The sequence below is a fragment of the Melanostigma gelatinosum genome (genome assembly GCF_949748355.1).
Source record: "Melanostigma gelatinosum genome assembly, chromosome: 1".
Taxonomy (NCBI): Eukaryota; Metazoa; Chordata; class Actinopteri; order Perciformes; family Zoarcidae; genus Melanostigma; species Melanostigma gelatinosum.
Window position 1 is genome coordinate 2945984 of NC_136634.1, and position 21404 is coordinate 2967387.

A 21404-nucleotide genomic window follows, 5' to 3' on the forward strand; every position below is an offset into this window, starting at 1 on the left:
GTGTAGACGTGTCTGTAGACGGGGCTAGCTGGCTAGCTAACGGTAGCTAACCAGTTAGCCACCGGCTCGCTAACCTGGACAGTTAACGGGTAGTTACCTCCGGCCGCCTCTAGATGTCGCTGTTACCACTTCACCTGAATAAAAATAATAAAAATAATAATAATCCTTTATTAGTCCCGCAGGAGGGAAATTTACAGCAGCATACAGTGTATATATATATGTACATATACAGTATAGTGAAAACAAGAGACATAGTAAAAAACAAGATTTAAATAAGTACGGCAATAAAACAGTAAAGAATATTAAATAAGTAGAAAAAGGTTTTTAAAAATCCACAATAACTAAAATATTTGATATGCAGTCGTTCGCAATGTGCTCTTTAACTGCCATGTGAGGGAAACTAGCTGGTGTCAGCCTTTTTCTGTGCGCTTTTGACCTGAAGAATACTATCCCTTCACCTGCTGTCTTGCTATTGTTGTGCGGTGGGTGGCTGTGGTTTGAGCCAACATGAAGTTATGATTTATTAATGTTTTGCCACCAATAAAAGGATATGCAGCAAGTGAGTCATTCGCTTTCCCATAGCGCCATCACAGATTGCTCCTGTAATATTCATCTTTTACAGTGAATTCATCTCCAGCTGGGCGTTATGTTGTCTGTGTAAATGTTGTATTTCCCAAAGATTTCCGAGGATAAAAGAGGGTGTCCGAAATTACAAGTGAGCCAGGAAACAGAGTCATTTAATGAAACATAATTGTGAGTGAGCAGAGAGACAGGGAGAGAGACAAAGAGTGAGAGAGGGCAGGAGAGTGAGAGAGGGCAGGAGAAACAGAGTGAGAGAGGGTGTGAGAGAGAGGGCAGGAGAGAGTGAGAGAGAGGGCAGGAGTGATAGAGGGCGTGAGAGAGAGGGCAGGAGAGACAGACAGAGAGAGAGACAGAGTGAGAGAGGGCAGGAGAGACAGACAGAGAGAGAGACAGAGTGAGAGAGGGCAGGAGAGAGTGAGAGAGGGCAGGAGAGAGTGAGGGCGTGAGAGAGGGCAGGCGAGACAGACAGAGAGAGAGACACAGAGTGAGTGAGAGAGAGTGAGAGAGAGGGCAGGAGAGACTGACAGAGACACAGCGTGAGAGAGGGCAGGAGAGAGTGAGAGAGAGGGCAGGAGAGACAGACAGAGAGAGAGACAAAGAGTGAGAGAGGGCAGGAGAAACAGAGTGAGAGAGAGACAGAGTGAGAGAGGGCAGGAGAGAGTGAGGGCGTGAGAGAGAGGGCAGGAGAGACAGACAGAGAGAGAGAGAGACAGAACCCACAATAAAAGCGCATCAGAAATTATGAGTGAGCCAGTAAATAGAAAATTTGTCATTTAATGCAACATAATTGTGACTCGAGTTACAATTAATCTCATGGAAATAAATCACCAAACTGACAGACATGATGTTTCATACAGGTATATATTACAATGTGCCTTGTTATATAATACAGTCAGGTTCTGTTTGCTTTGTCTCGTCTTTTGTAATAAAAATAAGCACTGGAGAACGTGATACGTTTTTGTATTTTATTGTAAATTGGACATTACGCACATTACTTAGCGACTGACTTTTGTTAATCAAGCGTGTTAAGTGGTCACAGAAAACTCAACCCGCGCTGAGTGAGAGTCCAGACGATGTCCAGTCCAAAAACAAAAGGCGATAAAGCCGGGAGATCTCTCTCACACACACACACGTCGAACGAAGTACCAAAATAAAAGAGGAAGAAGAACATTGAGTGACTGCTTGTGCCAAACACACCATTCAATGAACACAAAAAGGCTTTTTTTCTTCTCCGTCGACCGTACGGGACGTTAACCGTGAAGTGAAGGGAGTCATTCTGTAAAATGCACCGACATCGCAAATTCAAACCGGTTTTAACTTTATTTTTTTAAATCAGCAGGTCAAATAAAAAGTCGTGGTCTCACTGACACAATAAATATTGCACACGTGATATTTCATAAGGATGTCTTTGCATACAAGTGCTCGCCCCCCCCCCCTTTCCTATGTCTAAGTTCCTCAAGTTCTATCTCCCCCCAAAATACGCTCATCTTCATCATGATAGATTCAATATACAGAGGAGCTAAGGGTGTCTGTATAAAAACAAAATAACATCAATAAAAGTAGACATCCAATGTGTGACGTGACATCTGGCTGTGAGACCAAAACCTCTCTTTGTCCCAGTTTCTCTAATTTCTGTACAAAGACGAAACAACTATCCAGTCATGCAACGTTTGTTTGGGTGGGGGTGTCTGTTATGCTCTCCGTCGGTATTTAAGCGTTCTGCATCTCCTTGCCAATCTTGTAGCTCAGGATCTTGTTCCAGTCGATCTTGGTGCGTGTCACGGGGAGCTGGCGGCGTAAGGCTTTGAAGGTAGTGTCCGACATGGTCTGGTAGTTCTCGTTGATGGCCGTCTGGAGGGAAGAGCAGAGAATCATAAACAAGTTAGTTTACAGGTGAAAAAGCTGTGAGATCAGGATGGAAACCGTTTCAATGTTTAACTAAATGTTTCTGTTTGTTTGCATCAAGAATTTGTACTTCATGTCGTTTGAAATTCTAAATTCTTTAGCTCCTTTAAATGAATGGACGGCCGTGAAAGAGCTCATTTGCATATCTCACGATACAAGGTTCCCTGGGAGAGGGGGACGTCTGGAATACCCTGCTAAACTCCAGGTAAGCTGAAGATGATGGATGGATGGCCCAAAGTAAGACCCGTTTCATGAACGGGATCTCAAGTGTCCGGTTTGGGGACCTCAGAATTGCATCTCTTTGCAGATGATGCGGCTCTATTGGCTCCATCAGACCGGGACCTTCAGAACCTGGTGAAGAGAGACCTGAGCCAGGAGGCAAATCTCTCGGTTTACGAGTCAATATATAAGTCCGACCCTCCTCTATGTTCATGAGCTTTTTTAATAGTGACCAAAAGAATGAGATCGCGGATACAAGCGGCTGAAATGAGCTTCGTTCGTGGGACGTTTCTGCTCCTTCGTGTCTAAAGAGGCCAGCTGAGGAGGTTCTGATCAGGACGCCTCCGTCTAGAGGTTTTCTGGGCACGTCTAACTGGTAAGAACCAGAATATGTTGGAAGGATTATACATCTCATCTGGCCTGGGAACATCTCCCTGGAAAGAGCTGGAAAACGTTGCTGTATCTCAAAAACGTATCTCAAAAACCTTCAATCAACAAAACGTGTTTTCACACAGGATGTCTGCTTCTCATCGTCACACACCTGATAGTCGTTCTCTGCAGCCTCCATGATCTTAACAAACTCCTTTGCGGTTGAAGCCTCATTCTGGAAGATGACAAGACACAATCAATTTCAAGAGTAGAGGGGGGGGGGGGTCATAAACAAAAGCCTTCAGAGAATACACAAGCTAATAACACCTCCACACTGCAAAGAATTAGGAAAACAAACAACCCCAGGGAGTTGTTTCAAATCAATACAGCATTTAGAGGTAAAACAAGAAAAGGGATGGATCGGATTATAGAAGTACAATAAATAAGTGAGAAGAATATGTTCAATAATTGAGATTTCATCAGTCATATATTTGTTAAAGTTAGGCTGCTCGAGATAACGGCAAAAAAAAAGCTTGAAGACAAAATTATTCAAGACAAAATCTTCTTGAGTCTCATTTTGTAAACAGGCAAAGAGAATCAGTCGGTAAGTGAAAGTATTCCATCGTTGGACTCCACAGTATTTTATGGACTAATGTCCTCGAGATGAATGGAACATCAGAGATGATTTCTCCGGTCGCAGCACATCAGACTTCCTCATCCGTCTGTCTGCACATGAAACTAGAACTACTGCCTCACGGTTGTCTCATCCATGTCTGTCCGACATGTCAGCCATTTAAATTGTATGACGAAGCATATCAAGTCTTGAGTTACGGACTAAAGCGTGTTTTTACCACCCGTTCACCCGAGAGTCTCAGTGGATGTTTGAGCCAAATTTAAAGAAAATTCCTCCCAGGATCTCCTGAGGTATCGGGGCTCATGAGATCGGGACCAGAAAAACATCTGGATGTGTTCAGTTACTCACAGAAATGGACATGGACTCCTGGACCTCTTTGTGGCTCACCAGCTGAACGTTGCCGTCTTCATAGTAATGAACCTGGAGCAGTTAAAAGGTTACGTTTATCGTCACTGTGCAACTCAAAACAATAACACGTGCAGAAAAACGAATCAACAGCATCCCAAGAGGTCTACGAGACACTCGACGTGATGAAGACGACTAACCGTCTCTGGTGAATGAAGCACCAGGAACACCCAAAAATATGTGAACAATATCATTAGAGATTATTTTCATTTCTTATCTAGCTGTGTCGTGACTAGATGTTAAAAAGCACCCGATACTGAAGCACGTATTCAATTTCAACAGCACAACAAACCCGTGTGCTTGTCCACACGGTGGAAGATGTAAACTCGGTACCTGGATTTTCATGATCCCTGCCACCTGAGTGGTGGAGGGGGAGACGGTGAACTTCCATTCTGACCTCCAGCGTCCATTCCTGAGCAGAGACGAAGACAAAGAGACTTTTATCAACACAAAGACCATTCCAGCTGCTCATGAGCTCATTGAATCAAATATTTAACACGTATATGGTGTCAATAAGTTTATTTCACAGGGACAAGGCATGGTACATATATCGTAGCAGATATAGCTAAAAGCTCATTTCCATCTGTAGTCCCTGGGCGGAAGACAAGTATCAAAACCTTAAACTTTCTAAAAAGCAGACACAATAAAACATCAATCAGAAAAAACTAAGAAACAAAAATGAACCGCCACCCTGAAACAAAGAGCAGAAGAACACTAAATCCCCACGATAGAGCTCAACGTTAACAATCCCTGATCCCATTAACAGACTTCTATTCCCCTTTCATATCCTCATCTTCTCACACATCTGGCCCATTGGTTCCTCTTTACACAAACATGGCGGTGACATCCAGGAGCTGTGAGATCATCACACCAATCAACCAGTAAGCCCGGTAAAAGCCAGCCGCAAAGAGGATTGGTGCAGCTCTTGTCCAATTAGATTAGCCCGATCAGAAGCAGCTCAGCCAACACTCGACCGCTCCAACACAGTAAAGCCTTTGAAGCATCTTGTACATATCAAAATGAAGTTTGTTTCAGGAACCATCGCTGGGAATTCTACAAAGCCCTGTTGGTCTTTCTGGAAAAGAAGGAAAATCTTTGCCTGTCATCCTAAAACTGCAAGAGAAGAGACTCCCAGAGTCACAAAGCCCAGCGGTGCGAAGCGTACAGAACAAGAAAGTAGAAAAACAGGTTGAATATGAAGAAGCAGTCGAAAACATACCAGAAGTTTTTGGGTTGAAACTGATGGCACTCGATGCACACGATGATGGTTTGATGGCCGTCGATGGTTTTCCCGTATATCTGAAGGAAGAGAAGAATGCTGTCAGATTTTAACATGTGACGAGCCTTTGTCCTCTCAGCTAACGACCTCTTTAGTCCCACTTCACTGCTTAAGATGTGAAGTGATTGAATGAGAGGGTGTTTGGTGGTTAACGGCTCCATAATTAAGCTCCTGCTGACGCACAGCTGAGATAATGTTATCCACACGACAACAGATCCACAGCACAGCTCTGTCTTTGGTGTCTGCAGCACAACTGCACTTTACATCAACATACAAGGAGCACAACAGAAGCTGTGTACAGCTTCAGACTGCAAACATTTATTAAATACCGGCCGCCCTGTACTGGGTGTACTGGGTGAAAGACGCTAAAAGTCTTGCAGTTGTCTCACACTTTTTTACAGATAGATAATATGTTAGTTTAGTGGCATCTTACTTAGTGCACCACCCTGTTGTCAGACAGACAGAGAAAGAGAGAGACAGAGAGAGAGAGAGAGAGAGAGAGAGAGACAGAGACAGAGACCGAGAGAGACAGACAGAGACAGAGAGACAGAGACAAACAGAGATGGAGAGAGACAGAGAGAGAGAGACAGAGACACAGACAGACAGAGACAAACAGAGATGGAGAGAGACAGAGAGAGAGAGATAGAGACACACAGACAGACAGAGACAAACAGAGATGGAGACAGACAGACAGAGAGAGACAAACAGAGATGGACAGAGTCAGAGAGACAGACAAACAGAGATGGACAGAGACAGAGAGACAGACAAACAGAGATGGACAGAGACAGACAGAGAGAGAGAGAGACAGACAGAGACAGACAGAGAGAGACAGACGGACAGAGAGAGACAGACAGACAGACAGAGACAGAGAGAGACAGACAGACAGACAGAGACAGACAGACAGAGAGAGACAGAGACAGAGACACAGAGTCAGACAGACAGACAGAGAGAGACAGAGACAGAGAGAGACAGACAGACAGAGAGAGACAGACAGACAGAGAGAGACAGACAGACAGAGAGAGAGATAGATGTGTAGCAATGTGATCATGCAGAAACCTTCATCAGACCTCATGGGAAAGCGTTTTAGAAGGTCTTGGGGGAAGAAAGCATTGTGATGCTGCAACATGAGCCCCCCCCCCAGTGACATTAGCTACATGCTGTGGTAATGAGGAAGGCTCTGACGTACGGTGCAGACTCCGCTGGGATAGTGCTCCTTGACGTAGGCCCGGACGGCCGAGTCCACGGCGCTCCTCCAGCCCTCCAGGGAGCCGTCGACGTCGTGGGGCCGCGGGTCGCTGGCCTCCTTCCTCAGGTGGTCGAACTTGAAGGACATCTTGTTCTTCGGGTCCAGGACCCGGCCGTTCCCGAGGTCACCGTGCTCTGTGATTAAGACCTGGACGGGGGGGAAGAAGAGTTAGGAGTGAGATAGAAGGAAAGAATAATCAGAGGGAAAGAGCGAGAGAAGAGGTATCAGGAGAAAGAAGACAGAAAGAAAAGAGAACAACCGGAAAAAGACAGGAAGAACAAGACCAGATGGCACAAGGCTGGAGACTTTGTGGGCAGGGAGAGAAAAGCCTAGAGATGAATTAAAGGGACGCAATGAGGAAGACAAAGGAAGACAGAAAAACACGAGCGTCTTCCACCTCAACAACCTCAGACGGGGAATTTAAAGCCGTGATGTGTGGGGGGGGGGGGGGGGGGGGGCGACGACATCTTTGCATAAGACACTGCAATCGTTACTGAAGCGCGCGCGCACACACACACACACACACACACACACACACACACACACACACACACACACACACACACACACACACACACACACACACACACACACACACACACACACACACACACACACACACTTGTTTGATGCTGTAATTAACCCCCCCCCCCCTTCTCTGCTTTAATGACATCATAACATTAGTGCAATAATAATAATAAGAACTTTTATGCTTCCTTGTCCCGTCTTTTTCTTGTATTTTTCTTGTTAATAAACTGCTACTTCTCATGTATTTTTACTGCACTTTTGCTGTTTTAATCGCTAACATGTGCTGTAAAACATGTGACTTAAACACACATGGATACAGCATATGAAAGGCATGACTGTCCCGGCCGTAGTTATATTATTCATCATTTCAATAGCTACTCTAGATAGTCCCATGCACATGTGTTCTTGTGAACAGAGGGTACTGTACTTCCAGTATGTCAAAACCATTACAAAACTAAGTGTTGGACAATCAAACGGTCATTTTGTGGGTGAAGTTTTCCTTGAAACGGCTTCAGACTCGTGATGTCACCGCGTTGTGTTTAGGCGACAGCGTGAACTCACCTGTTCCTCGTAGCCCTCGACCTTCACGGGGGTAAACTGGTCCAGGTTGTACTGCGCAAAGGCACTGCAGAGGAAAAGAGACGAAGCATGAGTTCACACGCTCCAAACTCTGTACTTCATGCAAACACACTTCCTGCTCTGAGCTGGATTTAAAGTTTAAAGTTTGGCTTTACGGAGACTAAAGTATTCACGAGTCGACAGCTGGAGTTTTCATTGACTGCCAGATGAAATAAATAAAAGTAAACGCAGCTGGAACAAACATCACCAGATGAAATATTACACAAAATAAAATAGAACAGAAATAACAAACATGCAGAATGACACAGAGTCTGATTTAAAGATGGGACGATGCAGGATTTTAGGAATATCGTCACGAGTGACTTGATAAAGCTGTCTAGCGAGTCATAACAGAAATGATAAATAGAGCCTCATTTAATAAAGAGACCCATACAATGGTGATTATTGTTGTTATTTATCCTGTATTTATGCAGGGGGACCGTATGGTTTGACATATTTAAGATGGTTTGGTGCATATCCTATCTGTGATGCAATACAAATATTTATTTCTGGTAAAGTGATTCCAGCATGTTTTATTGCCATTTTAAGAGTTTTAAGTTTATGACGATTATCAGGATAAAATCATAAATCGTAACTCAGGACAGAGAATTTAAAAGCGTCATTTCATATGATGCATGTTTCGCTTCAGACTTTTAAGTCTTTTTGCAAAAACAAAAACATGAAGCACTACAAGAGGAGACTTACTGCGCTGCACCTTCCCTGAGCAGGTTGTCATTGTTGAGCAGCAATCGCACATCTGAGGAGAAACAAGAACAGCAGATCAGATAATTGTACTGCAATATTACAGGATATGTAGTCCTCTTTTTCATAACTTGCTCCCGAAGGCCTTTACACAACAGGAGCGAGCGGAACAAACACTAAGATGTGCAACAGTCACCAGCGAATATTGTGCATTAAAACTAGAATAAGATTTTAGCCTCAGCGTTTCCATGAGCAGGTTGATTTGAACCAGTTCTGTGTCACAAAAAAACAATTATTTTGGTTTAAAACATGAATCTAATCATCGCAGCACTACGCAGGATGTTTTAAAGAAGTGTTTTCACGTGCGTTGACGGTGGCTTATGTTATTAAGCTGCATGTCTTTGCTAAATCAATCATTACACACATTATATTCAAGCAGAGCCACTTCTTTTCTACGTATATCTTTAGGCTGCACTGGATTTAGATGATGGACGGTAGAGAGGTGACAGGTAATGAGGGGAGGCGGAGGAGGGATGAAGGTCCAGTTCTGAGCAAACGCATCACATGAAGAGAAACCAGAGTAGTTACCGTTGAACACTTCGTTGAACTCTCCTGGCGGGGCGTGGATGACAAAGTTAGCTGCTATGCGTACCTGCAGGCAAGAAAAACACAAGGTACAAGTTAAGACTGGAAGTCACTGATCTGACACAGAACATTAACACGATGAATCAGTCTTCATTACACACCATATGACCATATTTAAATCTCTTTATTATAGACTGTTTTATTCCTTTGTTTCGGAAAATTTGCCACCACTTATTTTTTGTTTTTAAATCATGAAAACACGGGTTTGCTGCGTTCACCGGTACACTAATGTAATGTCTAAACGTCACAATACAACCACCGACTGTGTGCACGCACGCTGGCCAACAGAGGGTGTGATGAGACTGTGTCATGGTGGAGCGAGGCGCTTCTGTCTCGCCGCGTATGAGCAGTCGATATTCTTATATTTTATACCCCCTCTTCTTTACTTCCTCACTCTTGCTGCTGCTGCACCGCAACACTTCCTGTTTCCAGGTCACATGTTAAAGAGCGAGACGACGCCCCCTCACCCCGCGTGGTTTACAACCATATAAGGACATGAAAATGTGCTGAGGCCTCCAGTGCACAAATTCTCTCTCTCTCTCCCCCGACCTCTATATGCCTCAACTCCTCTCTATCACAAGCTGGTGTACCAGGGAAGGTGTTCGTGTGTGTGTGAGACAAGGTGTGTGTGTGTGTGTGTGTGTGTTTGTCCCCTGGGCCCTTATTAGCAGTGTGTGTATACAAGTGCTCTGGCACTCGCGCAGAGCTGCAGATTGATCGCTAATGAGCGATGCTGAGAGACTCTGAGAGACACTGGACGGAAGTGTTTAAACAGGGTTTCTCCAGGCACTCCAGGGGCCGTTTCCAGGAATGCAGGTTTACACATTTGTGATCCAGATCGGTTTTCTGATCAGTTTACAAAGTCGAAGTGCCTTAAAGCTGCATTCTTTCTAGTGTCCACCAGGGGGCGACTCCTCTGGTTGTATAGAAGTCTATGAGAAAATGACTCTACTTCTCTCTTGATTCATTACCTCAGTAAACATTGTAAACATGAGTTTATGTCTCAATCTCTAGTTTCAAGTCTTCTTCAATACAGCATGATGTTCATTTAGTACATTATGGTCCATTTAGAGTCAAACAGACCATAAAGCAGGGGATGCTTTAGGGCGGGGCTACAGTGATTGACAGGTCTCTATGGTGTAAATTCAATAAATTTGGGTTTTTTAAGTGTTGGTCAGAAAAACAAGCACTTTGATCATCTTATGTTGAGGACATTTGTAAGAGGAATGGGACTTCTTCTGACATTTTGTGAATGAAATGATTTACTTTTTAGAAAAGTTGTAAATAATATAAAATAAACGTGTTGCAGTCCTCAGGAATGAATGTCAAAATGCTTGTCAAGTCGTTTAAAACAAAAATATGGACATACAAATGTATCCTTTATCAGATGCATCTGCACTTCATCTGGTAATTAAAGTACAGTATGACAGTTATATACATATTGGACAGTTAACTATGAGAATTGCCATTTATAATAGTCTGTAAATAAGACAATAAAACCCTCATCTGGTTCAAATATCATGAAATTGAACACTCACCCGTCACACCCAGATCTGGTTTCAATAAAGTCTTTGAATAGTGTTTAAAGTCCACTCTAACTGCAGCTAGACGCAGAACACATTGAAGCCTTTTACCCAGCATGCCTTTGGCAAAAAGGCAGGTAGCACTTTCTACAGGTAGCCAGTCAATTAGTTATCATGAATTATTGTTTAAATCCAAGCAGGCCACTGTAATTACATTTCAGATAAAGACACAAAAAGTGTGGATAAAACACTGAATGAATGCCTTTTAAACTGTTTCAAGACATTCAACACTAATTATTATTATTGGCTTAAATGGTGCAGAGCGCAGATCTTTTACTCTCCGCTGTGAACGACTGTGTGAGCTCGTAGACTTAATTGCGTAGCGCCAACAGTCCGGGAGAGACCGGTGAAGGACTGCACAGGAAACAGACGGAGACGGTTTTACAATCACTTCTGACAGATAACTGTTTTCACGGCGCATGGAGAGAGGAGAGGAGATGAATCACTGGCAGGAGGAGGAAGAGGATACTCCATTAGTGGATTACGAGTACGCCATCGACTGTTAAAAGCTAGTTAAGAACACAGTAATACTTCCTCTTTCCTCTAAGTACCTCAAACCAGTTCTCCTGATGCACTGAGATAACAGCAAGAGAGGAAACACGCATTCAATTAAATAATACACTCACGTGTCCACCTGTTTCTTGCAGGTTATTTCCATGTTAAACAGGCTGGACACCGATACCGTTTCAGAATTTTGGCTCCAAAAGCAAGATCCTTCGTCATCCCTCACCGACCTGCATGCATGTCGTTTATCGTTGTTCTGCTGTGACTGATTCTTTGTTTTATTGTCTAAAGACGCAGCAGAATTATGTCTTTAGTCCACGTTTCTATTCACATAACTGTCCCTCATTTGATTGCTTTGCAGGTGTTGTTTTATGAGCCTCTGTGTTGCTCGACAATGTAGTGTAAGGCTGTCCTGAATGATGTTTCTTCTTAGATTCATATTCTCTCTTCTTTTATTATTGTTTCTGCATGCTTATAAATGATTAATGATGAATAACTGTCATTTTTATCTTATATTCTGACTTTGTAACATCTTTCCAGGGACAGATGAAAAATAGCATATTGCCGCATTTCCAGTGATGTTTCTTATTTTATGTGCACTATTCCCCAGCAAAATAAACCAATGAAGTTATCTTGTTAGCTAGCAGACAAATGGAACCAAAAGCATGGCCTCCTTTGCAGAAGTAATTACTGTTGAGCAATTTAAATGTTGAGCTGCAAGGTTAAGTATTAATGCCGGCACACGAGCCACTGGGACACTTCGGAGCTCTGAGACCTCGTTTTAGCCTCGAGCTCGAACAGCTAACGTGCTACATGAAGACACGAGTCTGAGGCAAAGAGTCTCTGCAGGGAAATTTAGTTAATTATCCATCAGGGGGCGACTCCTCTGATTGTATAGCAGTCTATGAGAAAATGAAATGAAAAAGCTTTGGTAAAATCGCACTGCAGTTGCACTACAAAAACAGAAGCGCTGACTGCAGTTCGGTCATTTCATGGGAACAGAAGAGACGGCAAGAAGCCGACGATTGCTGCTGTGAGAAACTCTCTTTTGATGGCTTTTTATCTCCCGAGAAGATCTGACCAAGGAGCTGGAATAATAACAGTGGAGCTAACCGGCCCATTCAGAGAACATGGGACATAAACTCCCCTGTAGAGTGGGATCTTTGGATCGTTGTCCTCTCTTAGGCCTAGACACCAGCTGGTCTCTTTCGACTCGCACTGTATATTCATCCTCATATTACCCAGCAAACCCTCCTCGTACAAACACACAGCAGGAGTAAACTGAAAGCAATATTGTTTTGACCCGCGGGCATTTTTTAAGCTGCATCATCTCCCCGAGTTTGATCCTCTTCCCTGGCGTGCATCCATTTCAATATACTGAAAGATAAAAGACGGTGAATCGCTTGAAACAGCCACGTTTAGAGGGAAAACCTGTCTGATTAGGGTGAATATTGATGAGGGTGGGTGACGGGTGCTATAACTCATGAATAATAAGCCCAGAGAAGCGATGGCAGAGAGGAGGAGGAGGAGGACCGTCAGCCGGAGGGCGACTAGAAATGCTCCTCTGCTAATCGAAACCAGGAGGTGGCGGCTGGTCGGCTCAGGATGAAATTGAAGAAATGAGGGCATAAATACAGTCGGAGGCAGACGGTTTAATGATAGTAAAGATCATGACTTTTTATTTCTGGTGCAGATTTACCATCCAATTCATATTTAAATATTTATTACAGGAACATAAAGAAATTAAACCGAACAGCTTCACAATTTAGTGAATTGAATTCACCTTCATTCGTCTCTCTAGTAGCGATGACTTTTTAATTCCATGTTTACAGCTTGCCAACTTGTCTGGATAGCTGGTGCAAAACCACACTTCCGTTTGTCAACATGCGCACTTATATTTGTGATGATTTTAGCTGTAAAAAGAGACTATAGTCAATGATTAATCCAGCTGTTTATAATGACACACACATGCTGGCGAGGATCAAACGTGTGTCCTTCCTGGACGGACTGACTGCATAAATACTGCTGCCTCGTCTACTTCAGATGTGCACATTTGTCACCTTCAGCCAACACCCCTGATGACTTCTCCTTACTGGTAAAAGTAGTGTCATTTTACCCCCCAGCAGCCAGCTACGCAATGTACGGACTATCGCTGGCTTGCATTACCACCTCCAGTATGTGGACACTCCATGGCAAAGCCGCCGGTCTTAGCGCATCAACGTTTATCAGTTTATAGGAAACCAGGCAGTAATCCGTTTAACCCTTAAACAGGGCATCAGTGTGAAGCCTCAGCACACAGATAACATCTCTATCACTGCTGCAGTACAGACAGCTCCTCTGTCTGTGCATTCTTCAGTTTAAGAGAGATGCCCACTGAGTTTCCAGCGTTCATCTTTGCTATATCTCCCTATGGTCTAAGACAGCTGTTTACAAGCCGAGCTCAGGGACACATCCGGGGTCGTTGGCCCTTTAACGTCAGCATTATCTAAAAAGGAGTATACTTTGTCTGAGGTTTCTTTAATACTTCCCAGACAGCAATAAAACCTTCAAACTGGATCATTTGAGAATAAACCTTGTAGTTTTAGTCTATCTCCATCATAAGAAGAATGTATTTCTGTAATTTATTGTACTTTGTGAAAAGTAACTACATAAAGGTTTATATATTTGACATACAGACGTCCAAATCTTTGTACGGATCCTGTAGGATCCGTAGAATAAATAGCCAGACAGGCGTTATTCTAAACACGGGATGTCGTAGATGCTTTCATTCATAAAGCCTTACTGTACCGGGACTACATGCATTATTTACACTGGAGCCCCTGGTAGGAATCACGCCACCATCCCTGGTATTGTCAGCACTCTGACAATTTACCTTCTTCTCTGGCAGTATAATAAATGAACTGTTATGCTAACTTAACTGCAGAAGTGACATTTGGCTGCTGTCCAGTGTTGGCCACCAGTCTCTTTACTCTATTATTTGTGTAACCAGTGTAGCATGAAAGCATGGTGGAATTAGCAGGCTAGCTAGCTAACGAGTCAGCTGCTTATTGAGCCAAATTTAACAAGTTAATGCCTCGTTCACGCTCTCTTGTCACAGCGTAGGAAAGCACATCTCACATGTCGTTGAGTCGCATGAGGAGCCGACTGTAGGATCAGTTTGAGTTTTGCCTTTGTGATTCTTACATCCATTATTGAATAGAACTCCTTTTCACGTGATGATGGATTCTCACCAAACCAGCTGACAGAAAAGTCTGCTCTTTCTGAAACAGGAACCAAAGCCAGAAACCTCGAGGATTCTTGTGACCTATAACGGCTCCAAGAAAAGCTAGCAAAAATGACCTCTTGTGTAAAATACAATGTAGACTACTCAATGGAAGTGTAAGCTACAGCAAAACAAGGTGGGCAGCTGCCATTTGCTGATAAATCGTGCTTGTGGGTAGTGAGTTTGTCTCGTCTGTCAATCATTTTGCCATGTGCCGGATTATTGTTTCAGGTATTTACTTGCAGAGATAAACAATCAAGTTGACAGGTGATGTAGTTTGTTAAAAAGTGCTTCTGGTACCTGTCACTTAAGTACAGACAAAGGACACACGTTGAGTAAGAGCAGCTTCCTGTTATACCCATGTGTGGTTTCTTTGGTGTGATCAGGAAGCTGGCAGGCCGGTGCCGAAATGACTCAAAAACACAAGTGGAAATGAGTTATCTGTGACAGAGACTCTTCTCACCGTTTAATCATTTACAAATGGAAGAGACTCGTTAGAAATCCCCCATCAGGGAGCTTTCAGGTCTGACAACAGCAACAACATGGAGATTTCTCATGGGACACGTTTAGGAAGAGACAAACCTCGAAGCTATTTATTGTGTCCGGGGTCAACTTTTCTAAAGGCTACCTATCAAAACCGTGTCTTCTTCCTAAGCAGATTGAACAGCCATCACAGTAATGATTCCCACGATAAGAAAGTTCGTAGATTTGTCGTTCAAATGTGGGGAAAGTACACACAGACGTGTGCCAGGACATTCTGGCTTCGGCTAATCGTTTCATCCGCTCCACCTGTCTCTGGCAGACCACCACACATTTGTAGTTTTATTCTACAAATCATGACTAGCCAGTGGAAGAGTTGTTCAAATTGACTAGTGACTTTCGGAAACTATTACCCACTGTCAGTGTTAGGCAGTTGAAAAACAAAAGGCTAATTTTCCTCCTTTTGCAGTTTTTCTCAGCACTGCTTAAAAAAAGAAAAGAAAAGGGCCGATGGCCTGGAACAGATGGCCGATTGGTGTGAGCTAATGCGCTGGAGAGACAGCCTTCAAAGTACAAAAACACAACTGTGGTGTTTGCATTGAACAGCACAACATACAGTTGGATGGATGTAACCCACTTGGTACCGCACCAATCGTATCCAGAGAGAAATAAACAGCTTCCACCAGCTAAACACTGCGTATTGGCTGAGCCCCCGTTCTCTACTAGACAGCCTGGCAGGTCGCTAAACCAGCATTCTCAGTTTCAGATCTACGAAATCAGAATGGTCTGGTCGAAAAGTGAGAAATGTGGAAACCAATGTGGTACAGAGATGAAAAGGAGATCCCATCCTTCTCACAGCACCAACACTTAAAGTTGTTAGTAGCTTAAACCACAAGCCCAACACCATGAACACACACCTGAAAACATTTTCGCCATGTTGTTGTTTTTAGCAACCAATGAACAGGAAGTGACCATATTTGGACTGAGGAGGAGTGACAGAGATGCCGTATACATCTCTGGTAGAGACCTGTCAATCACTGTGAAGCCCCGCCCTAAAGCATCCCCTGCTTTATGGTCTGTTTGACTCTAAATGGACCATCATTTACCAAATGGACATCATGCTGTATTGAAGAACACTTGAAACTAGAGATTGAGACATAAACTCATGTTTACTGAGGTAATAAATCAAGAGAGAAGTAAAGTAATTTTCTCATAGACTTCTATACAATCAGACTTCTTTTTACAACCTATTTATTTGCCGTCTGTTTTCATATTTAATCTTTTGGGAATTTACAAAACATGTTAAGCAAGTAACCAGAGCTCATGGAGATTTCTAAAACGTGCTATTAAATTTACAAAGCCTTAAAAGAAAGAACATGAAGTGAATTGTCACATCTGTAACGATTAAAGCAGTACATTTTTCCACCCCCAACTGACAAACTAATAAAAACAATTACCAAATTGTCAATAAATTGAGAAAGTCTCAGCGGTAGTGCTTTCAAGCAGCAGTTATCTCTCAAAGCTGCTGTCAATATGCCAAAAAAAATAACTAAATCAACCCATTCATTAGGATATTACAATAAAATACAAGTAGGATTTGTGTTTTTGACTTTTTATTTATTTAATATTCTTCACTGTTTTATTACTTATTTATAATATATTTAATATAATATTAAATAATATAATAATAATATATATTTATTAATATATTAAATAATATGTAAATATCTACAGTTCCTCCATATTTTTTGTACTGTCTGTGAAACGTTACTTATTAAAAAGGTACAGCTGTTAGCATGCTAGCTTGTAGAACACCCACGGTTTGCTGTCACATAGCAAATGAAATCCGGAATGTTATTAATTAAAACACTCTTGACAATTCACCACTTTGTCGACAGAAAAGCGGTGTCAACACAGTGAAAAGGGCGTGTTAGTAAGTCTGTAGCTGTCTGTTAGCAGTGCTAGCTATGCTAACGTAACAAGCTAGCGCTGTGGAAACTTCCCTCACACAAAAACAATAAGAAACACACAACGGGGGGCGGATAACAGCATGTGCACAGACACGAGAATATGGCGTGGGAGTCAATGTTAATGTGAGTTTATTATAATATGTACACGGTTCCTATTTTTGAGCCAGGACCGTACAAGGAGCCTCCGTTAAAACGAGCGGAAGTTGGAGCTAAAAATAATAAAGCAGCAGCAGCGGTATCTCTGCTGAGGCCTGGAGGAGGTTTTAGTTTCCTCCAAAATTCAACTTAATCCCGGTCGACGACCGAGAAAACAACCGGAGGAAGACGGACTCTAACCGCCGCACACGGTGCTCCCTTAAGCTTGAGTTTGTCCAGCGATTAAATCGGCGTCTTACCTTCTCCTCGTCGGATAGCTGCTCCTCATGATCCGCCATCTTTTCTTCCGGCACCACCAAGCTTGTCAGAGCCCCGTGACGTCACCGCTCGCGGGGTGGATTCCCGCAGCTTGGCTTCGGCGCGTGATTGACGCTACAGTTCACGCATAATTCAATAATGTGTGTATGCTTGCAAAACTAATCACTGCGCTATTGTTTTTTTTATTGTTATTAAATGTACTTGATTTATGCAGACATGTCTAAGGTGTTCTGTACAGCTCTCTGACTTTATTTATTTATTTGCAAAATATATTTTCCTCCTGGGAGTCAATAAATAAATAAAGTCTCCACGTGTCCCACATCTTTTGGATTATCATCTCAGCACATTGCACATGTTCTACAAACTTTGCACTGTGAACTTTTGCACATTTCTTGGACAATTCTTTCTCTACACTGCACAAAAACAGACATACATATTTTTAATATTTGTTTTACATATTTTTGTTGTCATGTTTTCTTTTTTATTTGTGTTTCATGACTGTTGCAGTACTTCTTTCTATCCTTTTTATGATCTTAATATGTTTATTGTCATGAACCAAAGAACTAAGGCAAATTCCATGTATGTGAAACCATATTAAAAAACATGATTCCAGATAATCAAATAGTATTTTATTTTAATATTGTACAGTGAGCACATCTGAGGTTCATATTAAGAATTGTTTTATATTTCCTCTTTTTTTTTTTTTTTTTTTACAGCTTTTGGATATAAAACAAGGAACATTCTCTTCTTGCTTCTCAATTGTAGCATTTACAGACGGTGTAGGGTTCCAATCCTGCATGTCCCTTTCTTTCATGATTTCATCATTGGTTTCCTCTAGCAGTGTAAATTGTGCAGTCTCTAATGTCAAGTCAGAAAAGTCTCTACACGTCTCACACTTGTTTTTAACTTTTAGCACAAATAAGCATATTGAAGTGCCTTTAATGCTGTGTTAAAATATATCGGTATTAAGTTTGTTTTGTCAAATGCAACACTGACTTAACATGCATGCTCTTTCACAGAAATATATAATTTTTATGTTCATGTAGACCCTCACATTTACACCCAAGGGAACCTTGTATTAGAAGCAACACACAACAGTCATTTTAAAGAAATCCTTCATCTTCCATACATTAAGAAAATGTCATGTTCTAAGGTATAAATATGTCTTCTTTATCAATCTGGAGGAGACATGAGATTACCCAGAGATGCTGCCACGTTGTGTATGTCGTGATGTTCACCACCAGATGGCGAGCTAAGACTTTGTTTAAAAAAAAATACTTTTCTGTTTGTCAGAGGAATGAGGTCAGTTTCACTGTCTGACTCATTCCCTTTCACACTAAAAAAGACAGCATGTAACTTAATACTCAAGACAAAGAGGCCGTAGCCACGCTGAGACAGAGGGAGGGTGAGACAGAGAGAAAGAGAGGTTTGTTAAATATTATCACAGATGGCGAGATGATTGTGAGCTTTTAGGAGGTTCAAAGAGTTCTGTTCAAGCGGTGAGGAGTCCAGTTGAAAGGATTCCTTTTAGTCACTGAAGTCTTGTTCACTGCATCTTGGCGATCCAAGCAGTGTGAACCTCTACATGTGCAGAAACACACAACCCAGTTCCAAACGCTTACATAAGTATGCGTTGCCTTCAGTCACGGAGGAACTTTTTAGATCCTTTGCGGGTCAAAGTAGTGGTACCACCATGAATAAAATACTCCATTACAAGTAAAAGTTTTGAAGTTTGTTGTCGTAAAGTAGAATTATGAAGTTGCGTAAAATGGAAATATTGCAGCCGACTTCTTAAGTAGAGACTATAAAGCTAAAAACAAGCTAGTAACGTTTGTGCTCAGAGCATATCTATTGGTTCCACACGGCTCTCAACATGGCGGCGGTTGAGCCGGCGGCTAGAGGCTAAACGGTGCCAACAGTGCTAACAGTGCTAACAGTGCAAATAACAGCAACAATGCTGACAGAGCTAAAACAGTGTTTACCTGAGCTTCGCTTTCCGTGACCACGCTGTTGATCGGGACCACTTTATGAGCCGTAACCAAGAACATCACAACAACGTTCTTTTCCCCCCCACAGGTAGATTCTTGAGGTTAAGCCACCATTGAGATGTAAATATAACCCTTCAAACTAAACTGCTGCCTGACGGCTACGTTCCTCCCCGATGACGTGCCCGTGTCCCTCTCCCTCCAAGACTGTAATCTATCGCTTCCTTTTGAAAAGACTCAAGTCTTCAAGCGATGCCAGCACTGTTTGTTTAGGTGGGGTCACCTCATCACTGGTGTTGCTACCGTGTTACATCACTCTCACAGGTGACAGCTATGAAATGATAATTCATCTCTTAAAACAAGCCCGACTCTGTCCGTCCATCACCTTCCCTTTCATCCACGCGCCATCACCACATCTATCACGACACATTTCAAATGTAGTCAGTGTTTCATTACTTTCACACACAATCCATACACACACCTTCTGGACCTGGACTTTAAACTAGGTATGCTTAACATATCTTGTACTTTTCATGTAGAAGCTCATAATTATCATAATTGTGCGTCTTCAGATTTGGGATGATGAGTCACGCTGGAGGATAAAAAGTCCCTGTTCTCTGCCTGGAACTTGAACGGCCATTGTGTCGACACTGGAGCCACTCATCACCTCCGGGGACCAAAAGGGGGCATTGAGAGCTCCCAAGTTTCTCTGCGCCCGAAAGGGGCGCCGCTCGGTGACTCACCCCCCAGCCACTGGGTGAGTCACCTCGGATACTCATTACACCGTTCCCACGTGGACAATAATCAACCCGGCGGACTGAAAAACATTGAGGTGTTAAAGATGCAGAATGACAAAGCGCTGATGTTTATTTGCTGCAGAACTTTTGTGTGCGAGTATCATTTTGGTTACACCACGCTGAGCGATGGTGTCCCTCTCTCTGAGTATCAGTGTGAGAAATGTCTTGCTGGCAGCGCATGAAAGTCGAAGGAGGCAGCACCATGGGGATGAGTGAGACTGTATTTCCACACCTCCTGACAGTATCTGGTGGAGTCTGCTTTGTGCCAGTTCAATAGTGTGCCTTGTTGAAATGCGGGTCAGCAGCAGCAGCAGCAACACAGATGGATGAGGTGCCTGCACAGCGGAGGTTTAAACCTGCACGTACGAACCTTTGGAGGAAGTCACGGTGTGGTTTTTGTGAGGTGATGTGAGAAAGCCTTTTTCATTTAGCAGCTCTGGAGGTGTTGCTCTGTAGGCATACAGCAATGTCGGTCCGTCAGTCCACCACTTTGGTCCAGACTAAAATATCTCAACAACTATTGGATGAATTCTCATTGAGTTTGGTGCAGATATTCATGATCCCAACAGGATGTGATCCCCTGACTTTTCCTGTACGACCACCAGCAGATCAAATTTGACTTGGATTGGCACAAATATTTGCACAGGTCTTCGTGGTTCCCAGACAAGGAATCCTACTGACTTTGGTGGTCACCTGACCTTTCCTCTTGCACAGTGATGCTGTGCATGCAGCCATGAATGCGCACGCAAAAACATTACGCAGTTTGGTGCAGCAGTGTGCAAAATTAGCTGTGGACAGACATGGAGATGCACGCATGCATGCAGTCACACACAAAACCAAACTGAGATACTGATACATTTATTAAAAATGGTATTTTTTTGGTGCTTTGAAAGTAAATAAGGTACCAGAGTGCATAAAAAGCAAAAAGTGCCAGGGGAGGATCCCCAAATGTCCTAAAAGAAATGAGTTGTGGGCATTTTAATGTTTAATCATGTTATCTGCTAAATAGTATTCATGTTTGTTTATTAACTGGACCACTGGCCTCCTGCCATTTTGCAAAAGTTGCCCCCGGGCAAAGCAAGTGGAACTATCCAGCACCACCACAAGGTTGAAAATGATGACAGGAAATGAAATATATACAATAATGATATATGTGACAGCTGTTGTATGGCTTATAAATGTCTCAACCATGTGTTGAGACATTTATGTGCTGTGCAACGCCTAAATGTCTGTGCAGCATGAATCATGATGCATTAACTTTTCCCCTCGTGTCATCT

At 42.7% G+C, this 21404-nt stretch overlaps 1 protein-coding gene across 1 annotated transcript; it reads right to left on the minus strand.

Annotated features, from left to right (window-relative positions):
• Positions 1-1338: 1338 nt before the first annotated feature.
• LOC306783101 (F-actin-capping protein subunit alpha-2) lies at positions 1339-17415 on the minus strand. Its single transcript, XM_079276627.1, has 10 exons — positions 17327-17415; positions 9076-9139; positions 8491-8542; positions 7729-7792; positions 6580-6786; positions 5334-5413; positions 4448-4526; positions 4058-4129; positions 3248-3310; positions 1339-2433 (listed from the first exon to the last, which is right to left on the minus strand). Exons 1-10 carry the CDS (start codon positions 17363-17365, stop codon positions 2293-2295), a joined length of 861 nt encoding a protein of 286 aa, XP_079132753.1. The 5' UTR covers positions 17366-17415; the 3' UTR covers positions 1339-2292.
• Between the last annotated feature and the right edge of the window lie 3989 nt (positions 17416-21404).